This window comes from Prinia subflava, chromosome 2 (assembly GCF_021018805.1).
Source record: "Prinia subflava isolate CZ2003 ecotype Zambia chromosome 2, Cam_Psub_1.2, whole genome shotgun sequence".
Lineage (NCBI taxonomy): Eukaryota > Metazoa > Chordata > Aves > Passeriformes > Cisticolidae > Prinia > Prinia subflava.
Genome location: NC_086248.1, coordinates 48,444,750 through 48,460,949, shown reverse-complemented (window position 1 = coordinate 48,460,949; position 16,200 = coordinate 48,444,750). Strand labels below are relative to the sequence as shown.

The 16,200-nt window shown below is 36.3% G+C and overlaps 1 protein-coding gene across 1 annotated transcript in view; it reads left to right on the top strand.

Annotated features, from left to right (window-relative positions):
• The window catches only part of FRK (fyn related Src family tyrosine kinase), a 48,009-nt gene that overhangs the window by 11,394 nt on the left and 20,415 nt on the right, over positions 1–16,200 (top strand). The window contains exon 2 of the mRNA XM_063389840.1: positions 10,688–10,809. Coding sequence (XP_063245910.1) covers positions 10,688–10,809 — 122 coding nt within the window. The remainder of the gene's footprint in view (positions 1–10,687; positions 10,810–16,200) is intronic.

Here is a 16,200-nt window from a genome sequence, read left to right as displayed (position 1 = left end):
GAATGTTAAAGACAGTGGTAACCTTTCATTGACTCCAAATGCAAGTTGTTGTTTCAGAACAACTTTAAATGCATTGGAACCCTTATTCAGGTGCAAAACTACAACAGAGAACAAACTTGGCAATTGACTTTAATCTCTTATATGGGAATTGTGTAACTAAAACATCACAAAAAGCAATAGGATATCACTTTCACCTACTGTTTGTCTTCTCACGTAAAAGAACTTCAGAGCAAATTAAATAATACAGCATGCAGATGACTAATATTGTGGAGGATGGATACAAGTGTTAAAAAATTAATTGCATAATAGCGAAGTCACAAAAAGAATAGCGACTCACAAAAAGAGATATATTTATGGATATTTCCACAAATTAATCCTGTCATATTGTGATTTGGTTCCTATTGTGCAGTGAACCTAGTATTGGGTGAGCTATGCTAGATTACACAGCTCATGCACTTGGCCTTGTAATACTATTCCTACAGGAGAAACAGTCACTTCCAGTCATTACTGAGTGCAAGAGTAACCAAAGGTGCAATGGTTTGTCATGCTGCAGCAGACTCAGAGCAAATCAATTTCCATGTTTGCAGCATGGTCAGCTGCCATTATCAACTACTGAAAAATGAATGTAGTGTTATTTGTAATCCCTTGCAACACAATCAGGTGACAGTACGGTCATGGCCCACCATGTCCTTGCGGGAAAGGTTTACACACAATGTGTCACAGATTTTTAGACTAATGCACAAGTAATCGTGGTGTTTATGTTTACAAGACAGTAAATTTGTTTTAGACTGGAAGAGGAAATGCCTGCCATTGTGGTGGGTTTAAACCAATTTACTCCCTGTTGAATTTTCCCTTATCTAAACAATCCCACGCAGTTACTTTACTGTAAAAGCCTGTGAAGCCCTGACAAGTTCTTTATTTAGGGTCCTTTATTTAGGGTGCTTTTTTAGGGCACAGCTCATTATTTATTATACTGAAAACAATGGCATAACACAAAACAAAGATATTTCTTGGACCAAAACAGAGTTTAGAGGCTCAGAGTCCTTTCTGACACATCTGTTGCCCTCTTGACATGAGAAAGTAATCTCCTGCAGTTTCTTCATCTCTGCCCCTGTGATTTGTTAGTGGAACCTGAGGCTCCTTTTAGGTCTCAGATGCACATAAGGTCAGTCTGCCAGTGTAGGTGGGAACTTTACATTTGCAGCCATTGAGATTGTGTGGAGTAAGCTACTGTTCAGTGTTATAGTCAAATTGTCAGTGATTATTAATAAATTGAAACCATCTGCTTTTAAAGACACTGCACAATGAAACTGGTGAATCTGCTCCTTCAGTCTAGAAGTACAAAGACTTTTTTTCTAGCAATAACCTGCAAATTCCCATCTTGCTACAAAGAAATGCTAGCAAAAGTAATGCCTAATTTTGGTGGTAGGCTCATAGACATTCAGTCCCCAAAATATTACCTCTGTTTATTAAAGTTTTCCACATTATGGTATTTAAGCATCTATGCACATTGTCAATACCAGCAAGATAGTGGCTATAATATATTAGAAACATAGGTTTAAATTGCCTTGTTTTAGCTAAAGGTCCCTTTTTACATGGGTGAACATATCACTTGTATTCTAGTGAGCATATTCGTTATTCTTCTCTTTTCTTCTGGAAGAAAGAAGCAGAGATATTTATCAAGAGTCGTTCATTTTAGCTTTATATAAAATCAAAATATGCCCTGAAATAATGTGAACAGTATTGCTTGTTCAGATAATGTAATTGCTTCTGAAGAAAATTAAAAGGAAAAAAAGGGTTATATTTTGTTGGAACTTCAATTTGAAAATAGAAACAAAATAAACCCTTTGAATTTTAAAATTATTCAAATCAAGTACTTTCCTAAATTTACTATAAAATTTTGTTTAGAAAATAGATGGAGAAGTATAATTTAATTCTCTTTGCCTTTTTGCTTCTGTCTCTTCTCATATCTCCTCTTATATTCTGCCATCTCACCAGTAAAACTCTCTCAAGTCTAACATAAATTTAGTGTTTCTGGAAAAACACCAACCAGTCAGCTATATCTGCTGACAAGAACACTAGGAAAATGTTATCCAAAAGCCAAGAGTAAAATGGGATCTGTTATTTTCCAAAACTGTATTTCACACTGTAATGGTTATTCAAAGAAAAATCGCAATGTTGATCTCACAGTGTGGAAAATACAGCAAAACTTAGAGCATGTTACTACAGACAGTCACTTTCAAACATACAGACAGACTTTCAAAACATAAACTACTGTTGCTCTGTTGCTTTGATAGATCTCTGCTGCTGACATAGTGCAGAAATGAGTCTTTTTTTACGCAGTTATTTTATACACATCTATTCACAGGTTCTATGTTTTTCTCTGTGGAAAGAAAAACAAACTTATTTCACCCACTGTGAAAAGACTCAGAAGCTCCAAGTCCCACACACAATGCACACAAATGCATCACATTTCAGTTTGTGATAAGTTATTCAACAACAGAGTTCTGAGCAATATACATGACTCAGTTCTTTCCGTATGAAGCAAATTCATTGTAGTTGCCAAAGGTTAAGGGTGATGCCTGACATAACCATTACTGAAAACCTGAATTTCTGGTTTCACTTGGAGGGAATTAGATTCTAATTGTGGTAAATAAGTAGTCAGAATTGTGCTGAGTCACTATACATAAACAGTTTAAATGTTTTTTTTTTTAATTTCAAGTCCAAGTCAGGTATTCTCTGCAGTGTGTTAAGATCTCAGATGATTTACTTATGTAGGCAGAGAAGCATGTTATTACATAAACGTTTTTTAACAACGTCCCCTGACTCACTTTTTGCTGATGGTACTTTGGTGAATGAGATTTGAAGCAATGACTTCTAGACAATAAATATATGTGATGAAAACTAATGTTAAAGTATTCTTCTGGCAAGTACAAAAATGAGTGGTGTGATGAACTAAGAAAGTGAAAAAGATCTGTATAGATCAATCCTCACAGTGAAAATTAGTCTGTGAAATTGTTTCAAGAGATGTTCTGTAAAATTATTTTCCCAGATAGGACTGAAATGGCTGCCAAAGGCCAGGCTCCCTGTGGGAGCAGGGTGGGATGAAACCAGCATTTTCTGAGCAGTGCAGAAGCTCAGCAGCAGGCTATAGCCCTCAGGCACTGAATGCAGTCCTCAGCTTTGTCTTTCTTTTCTCACCATTGCCTGCTAGCTCTGACTTTCTTCTCTCAATCCATCCACTTGCTAATATTCTATGGTCGTCTCAGCTTTGAATTTTTACTGTCCTGTTTTCTTCTCTCCTCCTGCAATGTCCTATGACTTCCTTTACCATTAGCTTTAAATTCCTTCCTCTTAAATATTGTCCTTCCCTGTACTCTTCAATATCTGATAGTAAATGACAGTGAGACAGAATTAAAAATTATCCCAGGCATACCTGTAGAAAGAAGTAAGGAGAAAAGGCTCTGCCTGAAACCCAATCTTAAGTTTTCTGGATTCTGCCCAATTAAAGTCTGCAAGCCCTAGAGAAATCCTTGACTTTTCACTGTGTATGCCATTTATGGGAAGGTTTGTGTTTTTGAAAATGCTCTTGAAAGGAATCTTCCTGGCAAGTGTTCGTCCTCATGGTTTAGTCCGACTAAAGATTTTTCTGGTTTTGGTTGGTTTTATCTTGTATTTTTTTGTTTGTTTGTTTTGTTTTTTAATTTTGTTTTGTGGGGGATTTTTTATTAGTCTTTTGTTAATTTTGTTTGTTTGTTTTGCTTTGTTTTTTTTCCCTGGAAACTGTCATCAGGTTCACTGTAGACTGTACAGGGAAAAATTGAAGCAGCCAGTGCCCATCTTCCACTCTCTCCATGCACACATCTCATAATTTGTAAAGCACATTTTTTTCTTAATTATGTTATATTTGGAAGGCTTTCATATATGCAGTGATATTTCCTAATCTTTTGAGAAATCAGCTCTTCATTACTTCATAAGTCTTACAATTAAAACAACCTAATATTTTCTATCAGAAGAGCTTGTTTAGTTGCTTTTAATTTTTCGAGACTTTACCTGATTGGGTGTGAATTTTCCAGGATTGATATGAGGCTCAGGTGAGGCACAGATTGCCTCTTTCTCTGCCTGAAAATACAATTAGACTTTATATGTAGTAACTGAACATATTCATTAAAATTTGAAAGTTGTATTCTCTATTTTTGATATTTTGGGAAAACCCAAAAGTGCTTGGAGTCTTCCTGTCAGCACAGAGAAGACTTGCTGGTGGCTCCCTTGGTAAACTTCTGCCCCTCTTTCTGAACTATTCTTTACCCACAGCAGACTGCAAACCTGGCATGGATTAAAAGCTGGTTCAGCAGCCCTCTATGTCCTGCGTGGATGACAGCAGTGAAGAGTGGTGCACACAAGGCTGTTCAGGTTTCCATGTGCTGAGTAAAGGCAGTGGTCACAGGGTGGTCATATGATGAAAGTAATTCAATAAGAACCTGGAGGATGTCTCTGTCTCTTTAGTTTTCCATGCATCTCTCCTTTTCTGCTGTGGCACAGAAGTTAGTGCCTATTGCTGTCCAAATAAACCACTACATACTGCAGAACGCTAAATTCCCTGAATGTTAAATTGCCCTGGTCCCTTTCTGGGCTGTTTCTCCACTGCAGGAACTATATTACAAGGAAAAGAGCCACAAAAATAATTTAATGAATGTTTATAAAGCATTTGGATATTACAGTCATGAACACTGTAATGGAGGCTGCTAGGAAGGAAGGCATTCATGTAATTTTGTAACTGGCATTGAGAGCAGACGCTCAACAATGTAAATTGTTTAAAACAGTAAATGAACTCTATCTGTGCAATGTCAAAACAAAATAGAGGGTAACTATTTAGTGAGCAGCATTCATATTAACACTGTAGGGAGCACTGGATATGACCATATAATTAAAGATGGTATCACAGTGAATCTTCTGAAAATGGCTGAGTGGATGCCATGAAAGCAATATTAATATTGTCATCTCCTAACTTCGAAGTGCTTGATTGTGTAGTTACAACTTTCTATGACAGTAGATTTTGAGGCATTTAAAATGTAAACTTCATATGCTTTTGGAGCTTTTTTATATTTGTTTTAGCTCTTACACAAGCTTTCTTCATTCCAGAGGAAACTGGGATGTATGTGGTTTTAGTGTAGATAGTATCTGGGGTTTTTTTGTCCTCACCCAAGAATTTTGCTCTAAGTTAAGTAATTCTTTGCTTTTCTCAGTCAAAGAAATGTTTTCTCAGCCTAGTACTACAGACATAGTTAACACACTTGAGTTAATCTTCTGGAGGGTCTGATAACCTTTTTTCCAGCACCATTTGTTCCCTAATGGAGACTTCTGTTTGAGAACTACAGGAATCTCAACAAACCCTCCCTGCTGTTGACATTCAGCAGTCTCATGAGATTTACCCTAACTTGAGAAAGTAAATCCCACTTGTAAGCACTTATGAAAAGTGAGAAGAAAGATGCCCTTATGATGCAAAGTGCTGATCCAGGATAGGATTATGCTGTTCATTTTAACATCTTCAGTAATTTTTGAAAATAAATGTTAAGTGACTAATCTGCTGCTACCCATTCTGTTATTTCACCACGCTATTTTTCAGCATTTTTTGTCTCCTTTCTTCCCTCTTCATTCCTGTTGTACTGATCACAGCTTCTGTATGTGGTTGTACCTTACTGCTGGCACAGCCCTTAGGATTTTTGCTTTTAATTGAAAATTAACAAAATTACGAGTCTGTCACAGACCTCTGCTTTCAGCCTTATCTTACCTCCAGTGTCCTGCAACTTGAATGAAAAACTGAAATGATCCCTCCATATCCCAGCTAAACTACTTATTAAAGGAAATTCAGTGACTTCAGATATGACATTGTAGAGTTAATTCTAACTTTTCTCCTATATGTATTAAATCTAAATAATGATTGAGCCTTAAAGGAAATGGGTGAAAAACTTGCACATCATTTTCTCTGCTGGTTTTTGTGGGAATAACAAAAGAACATTGAGAGATCTGCTGAGGTTTCCAAGAAAGTTAAAGATTGCAAATGTTATTTCAGGGTTGTTGTTTAGCTTGGTCGTGAGCATCTTACCCATGTCCCAAAGGAGGATTCTCACAGAGCCCTTAATCATAAATTTTGAGTTTCTGTTGGAATACAATTGCAAAGGAGCTGCCCTAGGAGTGACATGTCCAAAGAAATATTTTGTCTGGCCCATGAGTAGGGTGCTTTGGCTAAGGGTCAGCATACAGCTTGTGTTAGAGTCAGGATTCAGCATGTTAGGGATTTAGGGGAGACCAAGAAGACAGGTTGAATGTAGGGAGGTGTGGGATCTGTGAAAGGGGTGTCCAAGGAATGGCAGGCTGCCAAAAAAATCTTTCCCCTGAGAGCATTTTCTTCTGGAGCATGGCTGGGAATCCCTTTTTTGGGAGAGGTTTAGTTTTGAGTGTTGGATAGAGTTAATTTCAGGACAGAGAAGCCCATAATTCCCAGATTAGTTGAGATCATCTGTAAAATCTTCAATCTTTATCTCAGATAAGTAAGTGCGTTGCACAGAATGATCAGAGGTGGATTTTGCATTAATGAGAGGGAAGAAAACTAATTTGCATACTCTTTGTTATGGGGATATTTGTGGGTTTTGTTTTTTCCACTGGGGTCTTTGTCCTTTCCCAGGCATGTACTAGGCACTGGAAATATTGCCAGTGATATAGAGTTGGAGAACTTTGCCTCTACATTTTTCTTTGCTTTAGATTCTGGACCATTTTACTGTTCCTCTGTTCTACTGTCCAGCTTGAAAGTTCCTGCCATATCTTCCTGCTATAGGAGGAAAAGTGCAGAAGTAGGAGTGACTATTTTTATTTTAGTGGATTTTTATGTAACAAAGCACTGGGGACAGAAAGCAGAGCCAGATAAATGAGGCTTTGACATTTAGCTGGGGATCAGCAGCTCATTGCACCCTAGAGGAAAGAAGGCTTCTCAGGGAAGGCAGTGATGGAGCCAACTTCCTTTGAACCCATGACTCCATTTTAACTCAAACTGGGCTGAATAGGTAGGCATTAATGAGTGTAAGATGATGTGATCTTTTTTTCTTAAAAAAGTTTCCCTTCAAGCAGGCCCACCAGTATTCACCTAGATGAAGATTTCCTTTGCTGGAAGAAGGTCTTTAGAGGCCTCAGCAGTGATGCTGTCACAGTCAGGGAATGTGCCATGACAAAACCTGCTATGAGTCATGATGTGATTTGGTGATGATAAAGGTGCTAGTGGAACTGATGGCCAAAACAGATGCGATTACTATGCTCTCAATGCAACAAGTGAGGACTGCGTTTGTTATGGACCTATATGAAGGTCATGTTCTCTGGCTTCAAAGTTGTCCTATATGTGGTGGCCAAAATGACCTGGAAATATCTTGAAATTTTTAATGAACATATTCCTGATAGCTGTGAATGATGGTGTAAACAAGGGATTCAGAGGAAGCTGCTAGAAACAATCCCCAAAAACCAGATCTGTTATCCTACACTTAAAACGGAGTTGGGGTGTTGGATGCAGTGTTGGCCAAGAAAGCATGTTGCTTGCTGACAGAAGAGCACTATTGCTGTGCTAGCCAGACAGCTCCTGCTAGAAATGGAAAATTGTGCCCGATTCTGAATGCACTCATTTGTACCATACCTGGTAATCTACTGATCCAGCACCAACAGTCATGACCCAAAGTGACCTGGCTGTGAGCTGAAGTTCAGATTGATACTAAGAATTGCTAATTCAAACTTCTCCTGGACTGTCTAGTGCCAACACACTCCACTGAAGTCAGACAAGTTACTTAACTTGTTCAATGGATAGTGCTTTATTTTGTTTTCCAAGTGTTCTGTTTTAAACTTTCATCTCTCTTTGAGCTATAGAACATGAATAGATGTACTAAGGATTGGGTGTTGTTTTGGTCTGACCTTCCTATCCTGCAGAGCAATATCTCATGGTGAGCAATTACTTTGATTCATTATTACTTTTCAGAGCGCTTTTCCCTCTAAGATATATGCTTTTGGATGAAGTAAAATATTAAGCCTTTTGAAGCATGAGTTCAATTGCTAAAAATCGAAATAAGCTGTTCACATTTTAAAAAGGAATTTTAACTTCCATTACACTGAAAATAGTACTTTAAATTCAGATGTGCTTTAGTTAAAAAAAAAAAAAAACAAACCTGAATAACAAATTAAATTATTTGCTTTGAAGTTAAGAGATTGGTTTTTTTCACATTCAGTATTACTTTCGGTACTATGTAATTAGTATTGCAAACCAAATGGCTTTGAACTAAGAATCAAATATTCAAGTGCTGTTAAAAGTAATTTTCCCTGTATTTTTCTGAAACATTTTAATCAGATCATATAAAGTCAGGCAAATGAGGTAGTACACAATATGTGTCCACTTTTCACACTCTATAATAATTGCTTCAGTTACAGTTACCTCCTCTAATACTGTTCTTCTAATTATCTTATTTTGCAAGTTAGGATCTTTTTAACTGCTAAGCTTATCTGTAGTCAGAACCTACATATTATATATCAACCTTTAATAGTAATTTCATATCGATTTAAGTGAAGTTTTTCCAGCCTAATAAAAATAAGCATATAAGTTGAAAGGCTTTGTAATCAAAAAAGCAGATACTTATGCCTAAATGCGATGCACTTATGTGCATATTATTTTCCCAAATCATGGTTTATATTGTAGACATGGTTTTACATACACAGAGTAATAGTATATTAATTTATATGTCCAAAATAAAGCAACAGTTTCCTCTAGTTGCACAGATTGTATTACTGCTCTAGTTTTCAGCTTTAGAAATTTCAGTTACTAACATATATTCAAATGTTGAGTCATATAAAGGATATATTTTGACTATCCTAACCATAAAATCCAGTCTTGCTAACAATGCATTGGGAACTCTTTTGGGTTTGGTGTAAAATTAAATTCTTTTGAAAAAGTGCTATCTGTGTAACCCAAGAACAAAGGAGATAAAAAATGAAACACCTCTTCTTATATACTCATGAGGATCAGTCACTTTGCACATTATTGAGTGATATCTATTACTTCAAGAGGAAAATAATTTTTTTTTGGCTCATATAGTTTGTTAGATTTCAGGGCAGGTGTATTTAGAAATTTCAGAAAGATTCTAATTCAGATTTTAGGGCAGACAGATTTTCTTTGGGACTTGAATAGAGTTGAACTTGTACTCTCATTTCTTTGACAAGAACTTTAGTCAAGGATTTGAACATTTATTGATTACTTAGTTTTCTACAGTCTAATGAATGAATTAAATTAATTAGTTGAATTAAGGAACACATTTAACTAATTAAAATTACTACTAACGTATTCCAGCTTTCTAGTGAGATTACTTTGCTTGCCAAATATGTATCAAGACCTATTTAATCCAAATCTTCTTCACCTCGGCAGATAGAAATAGGGTCTGGAAAATCTGTCTTTAATTTTTTTTTGTTAATAAAACATATTCAGCATGGGTTAGTGCTGTCTCTATTTGCCTCTTTTTATTTCCTCTTTGTTAATACAAACCCATTTATCAGGCTCATGCTTGACCAGCTAAGGTATCACCCAGTGTTCTCATTTATTTCCTCCATTCCTCTTGATGACTACAAGCCTTGTGGATACTAAAATAGCTTGTTGATGACTCCGTCTGTACTTTTCACTAGTAATTGACAAATCAAATAGGCAACTTACTTGTGGTGCATTTATTTATATTTGAAGTTTGCATAATGGTTTTAGCTATGATTAATTTAAAAGGATTTTTCCTATGAGCATATGGCATATTTCTGATACCTATTTATCATCATTTGCTTCAAATAAGAGGTGGAGCTAATCTTGGAAAGAGCTTTGCATGTTTGTTGGAAGGAACCTGAACACTACCCTAGCTGAAAATGCTGACTCATCTCTGTCTTATTTTTGTATAATTTAAACTCAGCATAAAGCAGCGAGAGAGCTAAATTTTATCTTCAGAGGAACAAATTAAAATTATTGCTTGAACAAACCTTTGTGAACCACAGGGTTTAGTGAGGGAGGAAAAATGTTTTAAAAGGCATAGATCAGAGTTTCACAGAACACAGGTGTTGAGATGTTTGTAGTGACTTGAGGGGTACACTGGTTTTGTTTGTTAAAAAGCAGCAAAGCTGAAAAATTACCAGTAACTCGTTTGAGGTATTGATGTGGCAGTGGAATGGGGAGGCAGGGTGATTTAATCTGAGAGCCCTTCTGCAGTTTCTGAGATCTTTTGGCTTTTAAGATGTGGGATTGTTAGCACATACCTGCAGCTCTACTTTGTTCAAGTGGCATCAACGGACTTGGCATCAATTTCTGCCCTTGTAGCCTTGGCAAATTTTCTTGGTGATTTTTTTCTGAGTCAAGAACAACCTGTCACTTCAGAATGCTTGTTGCCTTGAAAGCAGTAATACTTCATCAGCAGTAAAATCGAGATTTCACTCAAAGGGGTAAGCATTGTTTTCTAGCAATAAATTTGTTCTGTAGTTCTTGTTGGCTTTTTTCTCCCATACTATTGACATTTAATTAACATAGCACAGATTATCTCTTAGTAAATACGTAGCATTTTATAATGTTTATAAAAGCTTAACTGTCTTCCTGGTATGTTTCACTGAGTAAAATTAATGTTTTTTATTTGTTCAGATGGTTCTTTGGCCCAATCAAACGAGCAGATGCCGAGAGACAACTGTTGTACCCTGGAAACCAGGAAGGAGCCTTCCTAATCCGAGAAAGCGAAAGTCTAAAAGGCGAATACTCACTCTCAGGTATATTCTAGTTTTCCGTCTGAAGCAATGCTTTAAAAAATTCTCAGGTGATCTAGGCTTTTTCATTTTTGAGAACAATAACCTGTGGGCATGAAAATGAAATTAAGTTTATAATAATGTGGGGTTTTTTTCCAGGAGATATATAAAGAAAACTTGGCAAAAGTAATTTGAGTTTATATTTTATAGACTTTGTTTATCAATATGCTCAGAACAGAAATTAACTTTTTTTTTGCTTACTACTTCTAGTGTTCTAGCTGCCTTAAAACAGATAGTATTTTCATGACCAAAGCATAAAAAATTACATTACAGTTATACACTACTGTTCTAATTAGTAAAAAATCAAAAATAAAAATAAAAGCATATTGACAGATAGCCCAATTTAAGAAAAGGGATTTAAGTTAGAGCTCAAACTTAGGTTTATATTTTTTTGTTTTCAGGGATAAAATCATAGGAAGATCTTCAAAGCTGTACTTTAGAATCAGTGATGTTTCATTGGAAATTTCAATGTAAACATCAGCAAAAAATTACTTTGATGATGATGACGCACTTTGAAATTTAAACCCTTTATATGAATCTGAAAGATTATCAAACTAGGACACTTATTCAAAATTTACTCACTCGCTTCTAAGTAAATCATGTTTTTTCATGCTATAGATATTTGCCATTTTAGATAGTACCATTTTAGATGTGATTGTTCATTGTTCACATAGATGTGATTTGCCATTTTAGATGTGATTGTTCATTGGTTGTTTTCTGTAAACATTTCCCATCAAACTTGTCACACAACTGTGAGTCAGAAGTATAGTGTTATCCTTGAGATAATAGGGCTATACACCCAAACTTCCTAATGTGTTCTACCTATATTAATTTCAGAGCCAGGAAAGGCTTTTGATGTTTGTGAATAAACCATGAACAGTAATGTGCAGAATTATGTCAGTAAAATGAGAGACACCTTGTTCATAACCAAATTCTTTCATATTGACTCCTCTTTTGCCTGGATGATTATGTGTCATTCACCTTCTGAACATAGAAACACAGCTCAATGAAATTTTGACACATTCTTAGTTTTGCTTTCCCAATTGAAATTAGGGCGTATGTAGCTGCAGTGTCTTGTGGTAATGTGAGGAATGCTTTTTATTGCCAAGACAAAGAAACGTGGAGTGAAATACAGGGAAGTTTATTGAAATAAATGTGATGTTTACAGTACTGGGGGAGTTTACTCCACAGATCTCAGTTTGCCCTCAAGGAAGCTGGTCTTTGCCATGAAGTGCTTAAAGGAAAATTACCTTTAGCAAGGATCCAGACTGCTCCTGAGGTGTGACAGAACTGACCCCTCTGTGTGTCCACACTTTCATCCAAGGACTGTATTACAGCCACAGACCTTTCAAAATACTTTCTCTCCATGTGCCAACTTACTGCTGTGTTCCATGGTTTCAGCTTCCCTCAAGTGTTCTTCATCAGTGAACTGATTTCATCCAAGGACCGGGCTAGACTAATAACAGGGTGGTGTTATGCAGGGAAGGAAGGACAAGCCTGTATTATCTTCTTAAAGATGGCATTTGAATACATGGCACATTACTAAAAATCAATGAAAAATCTTTCGCTTGTGCATTTGGCAGTGGAAATGCAAATTCTTTTTATTATTCTCCAACTATAGCCTTTTAGGAAAGATTTAAAATATTATTTTTTTGTATTCCACATCTTGGCCACTTTTTTAACAGAAAAGTAGACATTTCTTAGGTAAATTATGAGATAATCCAGGGAAAAATCGAAGAGAAGGAAAATAAATATTAGGCCAGTATTTGTTGTAGTATAAGATCACTCTTTGATGCTGCTATTGGTTTTTTCATTACAAATTTTGGATAGAAAATTTATTCCATCTGATCTAGTATATTTGATTCAATTATGAAAGCTTGTGGTAGACATTTTTTACGTTTTTCTATAAGCTTATTTAGGAAGAGGAGATTCGATGATGACTGATAACAGCAAGTTATGAAACCAACAGTTTCATAACAGTGGATTTATTTCATGCTGGTTTGTTTGATTAAGGAAGGTAAGAGTGGCACTGAAGAAAAGAATATACACAGAGGCAAGGCTCCAGCAGTAGGAGGCAGCTCCCCTTCATACACAAACATGGGTTGTCCTCTGAAAATATATGCATGAAACATTAATGCATTAATATATGCAGGAAACATTATTAAACATTTGTGCTCTTTTAGGCAAAGAAAGAGGATAAACTCTGAAGCAAACTGTAGAAACTATTGGCGGCATCATTTCCCAGTGCTGCTATATCTTTTAGCAGATTCCCAGAGTGGAACATAATTTAACATGCTACTTCATCCCAAAGAGCTAATTATTATTTGCTGCTTACTGAATTGGCTTAGCTGAATGGCATGTGTTTGTATTGTGCAAGCTCTTTTTCTTCCAACCTAATAGTATACATCATGGTCGAGATGTTTTACGTCCATAATTTCATTACTTACTGTCTACTTCTTGGAAAGCTAGTGCATTCTAAAGCAAACAATGAAATGGTTTGTATTGTGGGAAGCATTAGTAGGAAAGAAGACTGTTCAGTTCACCAGGTGCTCCAGAGAAGAGAGTTTTTTCCTGTATCTTTCCGGTTTGTGCCATTAGTAGGAATTATGAGACACTAAAGCTGAGGCAGAAGGACTGCTTCTATCTCCATGGTAGCTGATACCCTAACAGTGGAGAAGTCACAAGCCGATATTTTGGAATAAATCCCTAATTTCTGTTTCAAATTTTTTCAGTCCAGAAACATTAGACCTCAAAAGTGCCATCTTCTCTAGGTCTGATTTGTTTTGCTCTAGCTTTTATTGCTGTTTTGGTTTCACTGCAGATTAGATGATAATGGCTTGAAGAGTGAAAACCTGGCTTTCAGAATTAAGGTCTTTAAGAAAATATATCAATTCTCTGACCAGCATGCCATTTGGGTAAAGAAGAAGTTGAAAAGGAAGAGAGATTTTTACCTAAGGACCCATAAACTTATTTTATGACTTTCATGCTTGATTTCATACTCATATGGGTAATGAGACAAATAAAAGATTTAACATTAATTGAGGAGACAAATGATCTCCTTAGTAAAAAAAAAAAAAATCAAAAAATTTTCAATCTTTCATGAAAATTAGAGTTTTTAATTCTAACTTGCCTTGTTGGGAAAACTCTCAATTTGTAAGGTTTGGATAATAAATAATTATTTAAATTAAAAACAGAACTTCATGTTCAGAAAGGTTTTTATCATCTGTGAATAGTGAAATGGAAAGCTTGTCAAGCCAGATAGGCCATTGACATGTGTTATTATAAATTTAGAGTGTTTGACATTTTAAAAATAGGGTTTCCCATTTGAAAAATGCACATGTTGTCGACAGATTTTTAGGTTGATGACTCCAGCATCTGGTGTGAAATGCATTAAATTTTAAACATGTTGGTGCCATCTTAGATGTTGCCTCTTTTTAATTAAAAGCCATAATTTAGATGTGCTCAGCTTAATTGAGTGTCATCGCCAGTGATAGCAGGAGGCTCTGTACTTAGCCCGTCACTGAATAATGGTATCTGAAAGACTTATTGCATTAAATAATAATGCAACAGTTTGTGTTTTCTTCAGCTATTTTTATCATGCTCCTACAAGAATATTGTGTGCTTTCCTCTTGGGTTCCAGCACAAGAAAAACAGGTAGTTGTTTAAGGCAGCAGCTTCATAGAACTGGCAAAATCATGGCCATACTAAGAGGATGATTTTGGATCTGCCTCTGCACCCATTCTGTGCTGGTGAGAGTGATCTCATGAGTCACCCTCCTCCCACATCCACTCTGGGCATGGAGGCAGAGCAGAGGTGCTGGTGGCAGTGCTGCATGGTGAGTGCTGGGGGAGGACTGTTCACAGGAGCCGTGTTGGAACACGATGTTTCTGGCAGTAATGGAACATTAGTGTCTCCATGATTCATTTGGTGAAGATGTTGACTCTGCTGATGCCACCATAAATTTTTGTGCCCCAGGGAAGAAGTAGTAAATATTTTATTCACATTCTTTAGGTGGCAAAATCTACTTCTGCTTAACCCAGTCTTGTGAAGAGGGATAGCTGGGAGAAGATAATCTTTCTGCTATACTGAAACCATGTAGAAATCTAATGGGGAGCCGTAGTTCTTTTGGAAAGGGCAAATTGAGGAGAAAGCCTCTGCAGTCTTCAAACCCAGCTACTGTCAAGCTGTGTGAAACTGAAGTTACAATCCTGTCCTGGTTAGTAGTCTGTCTGCATGTAGAGATGACCGGAAGGGGTTATGGATAGTTCTTTCCTGAGTGATATGTTCTCTGTATGAGAACCATGCTGCAGAGCTCCAAGTGTGTGCTGCGGGACTTGTACAGCCAAACTCAGCCCTAAAATACAAGTCAACAACCCCTTGTCAAATACTGCACAAATCTCAGTTACTTATTACAAGATGAGATAGTATCAGTGCAGAAATTTGCTCTAGCTTATCCGCACAAATCACCATCTGACCTAGATGCTGTCAATCATAAGGCTTTGTAAAAGGCTCATTTAAGAAATTAGAGTACATGCTTCAAACCAACTCTTGTATTATTAATGTTAGCTACTTCATAAGTACTTCATGGTTATACTGCTGCTAATAAATAAATCAGGTAGTCAAACTACTGTTTGTGATAATACAACTTAGACTGGATTAACATAGTCATCCTGTTCAATGCATCATGAAGCCTAATTAATTGGTCTGGATTAATTTTCTTGTGAACTTTGGAAAAGTCATTACATTTTCAGTCTGTTGTTACTGAATTACTCTTTCCTTAATTTTGCTTCAGCTCCATTTCCAAATGACACATCAGAAAAACATTCATAAATTTTACAGTTAAAAAGTAGTAATTATGGGTGTTAATTCAAAAAGAAATATAATTTGAAAAGTGTGATATAATATGGATTTTGTTTACAAATATTCTCATTCCTCTCATGCAGAATTGTAAGTGCCCAGATTCTTAAAAATACTACCTGAGGTGGAGTATTTAGAAAAGCTCCTGTCTGCTCTCTGGTGGTCTTGGATGACAATCGCACAGTACATTCCACTGAAAAGGAATTAATCAACTACCTGAAACAAAGCATTATTCACCTGATTTTTACATTTTCCAAACATGCACAAAATCAAAAAGAACTCTTGCAAAATGTGAGAGCTTTTCAGAGAAGAACTGTGGCTATGTGTGGGGTATATCTGTTTCCTCTAAAATGCCTGCCAGCCCAGCAGCTGCTATTTGGAGTGTTAACACTAAAATAAAGGAGGATAAAGGAAATATTAAAAACTGACTAAATGATTGCTATCAATTAGATGTTTTTGGCTGTTTTTGGTGTCTTCAAGGATGGGAAACATGAGCTG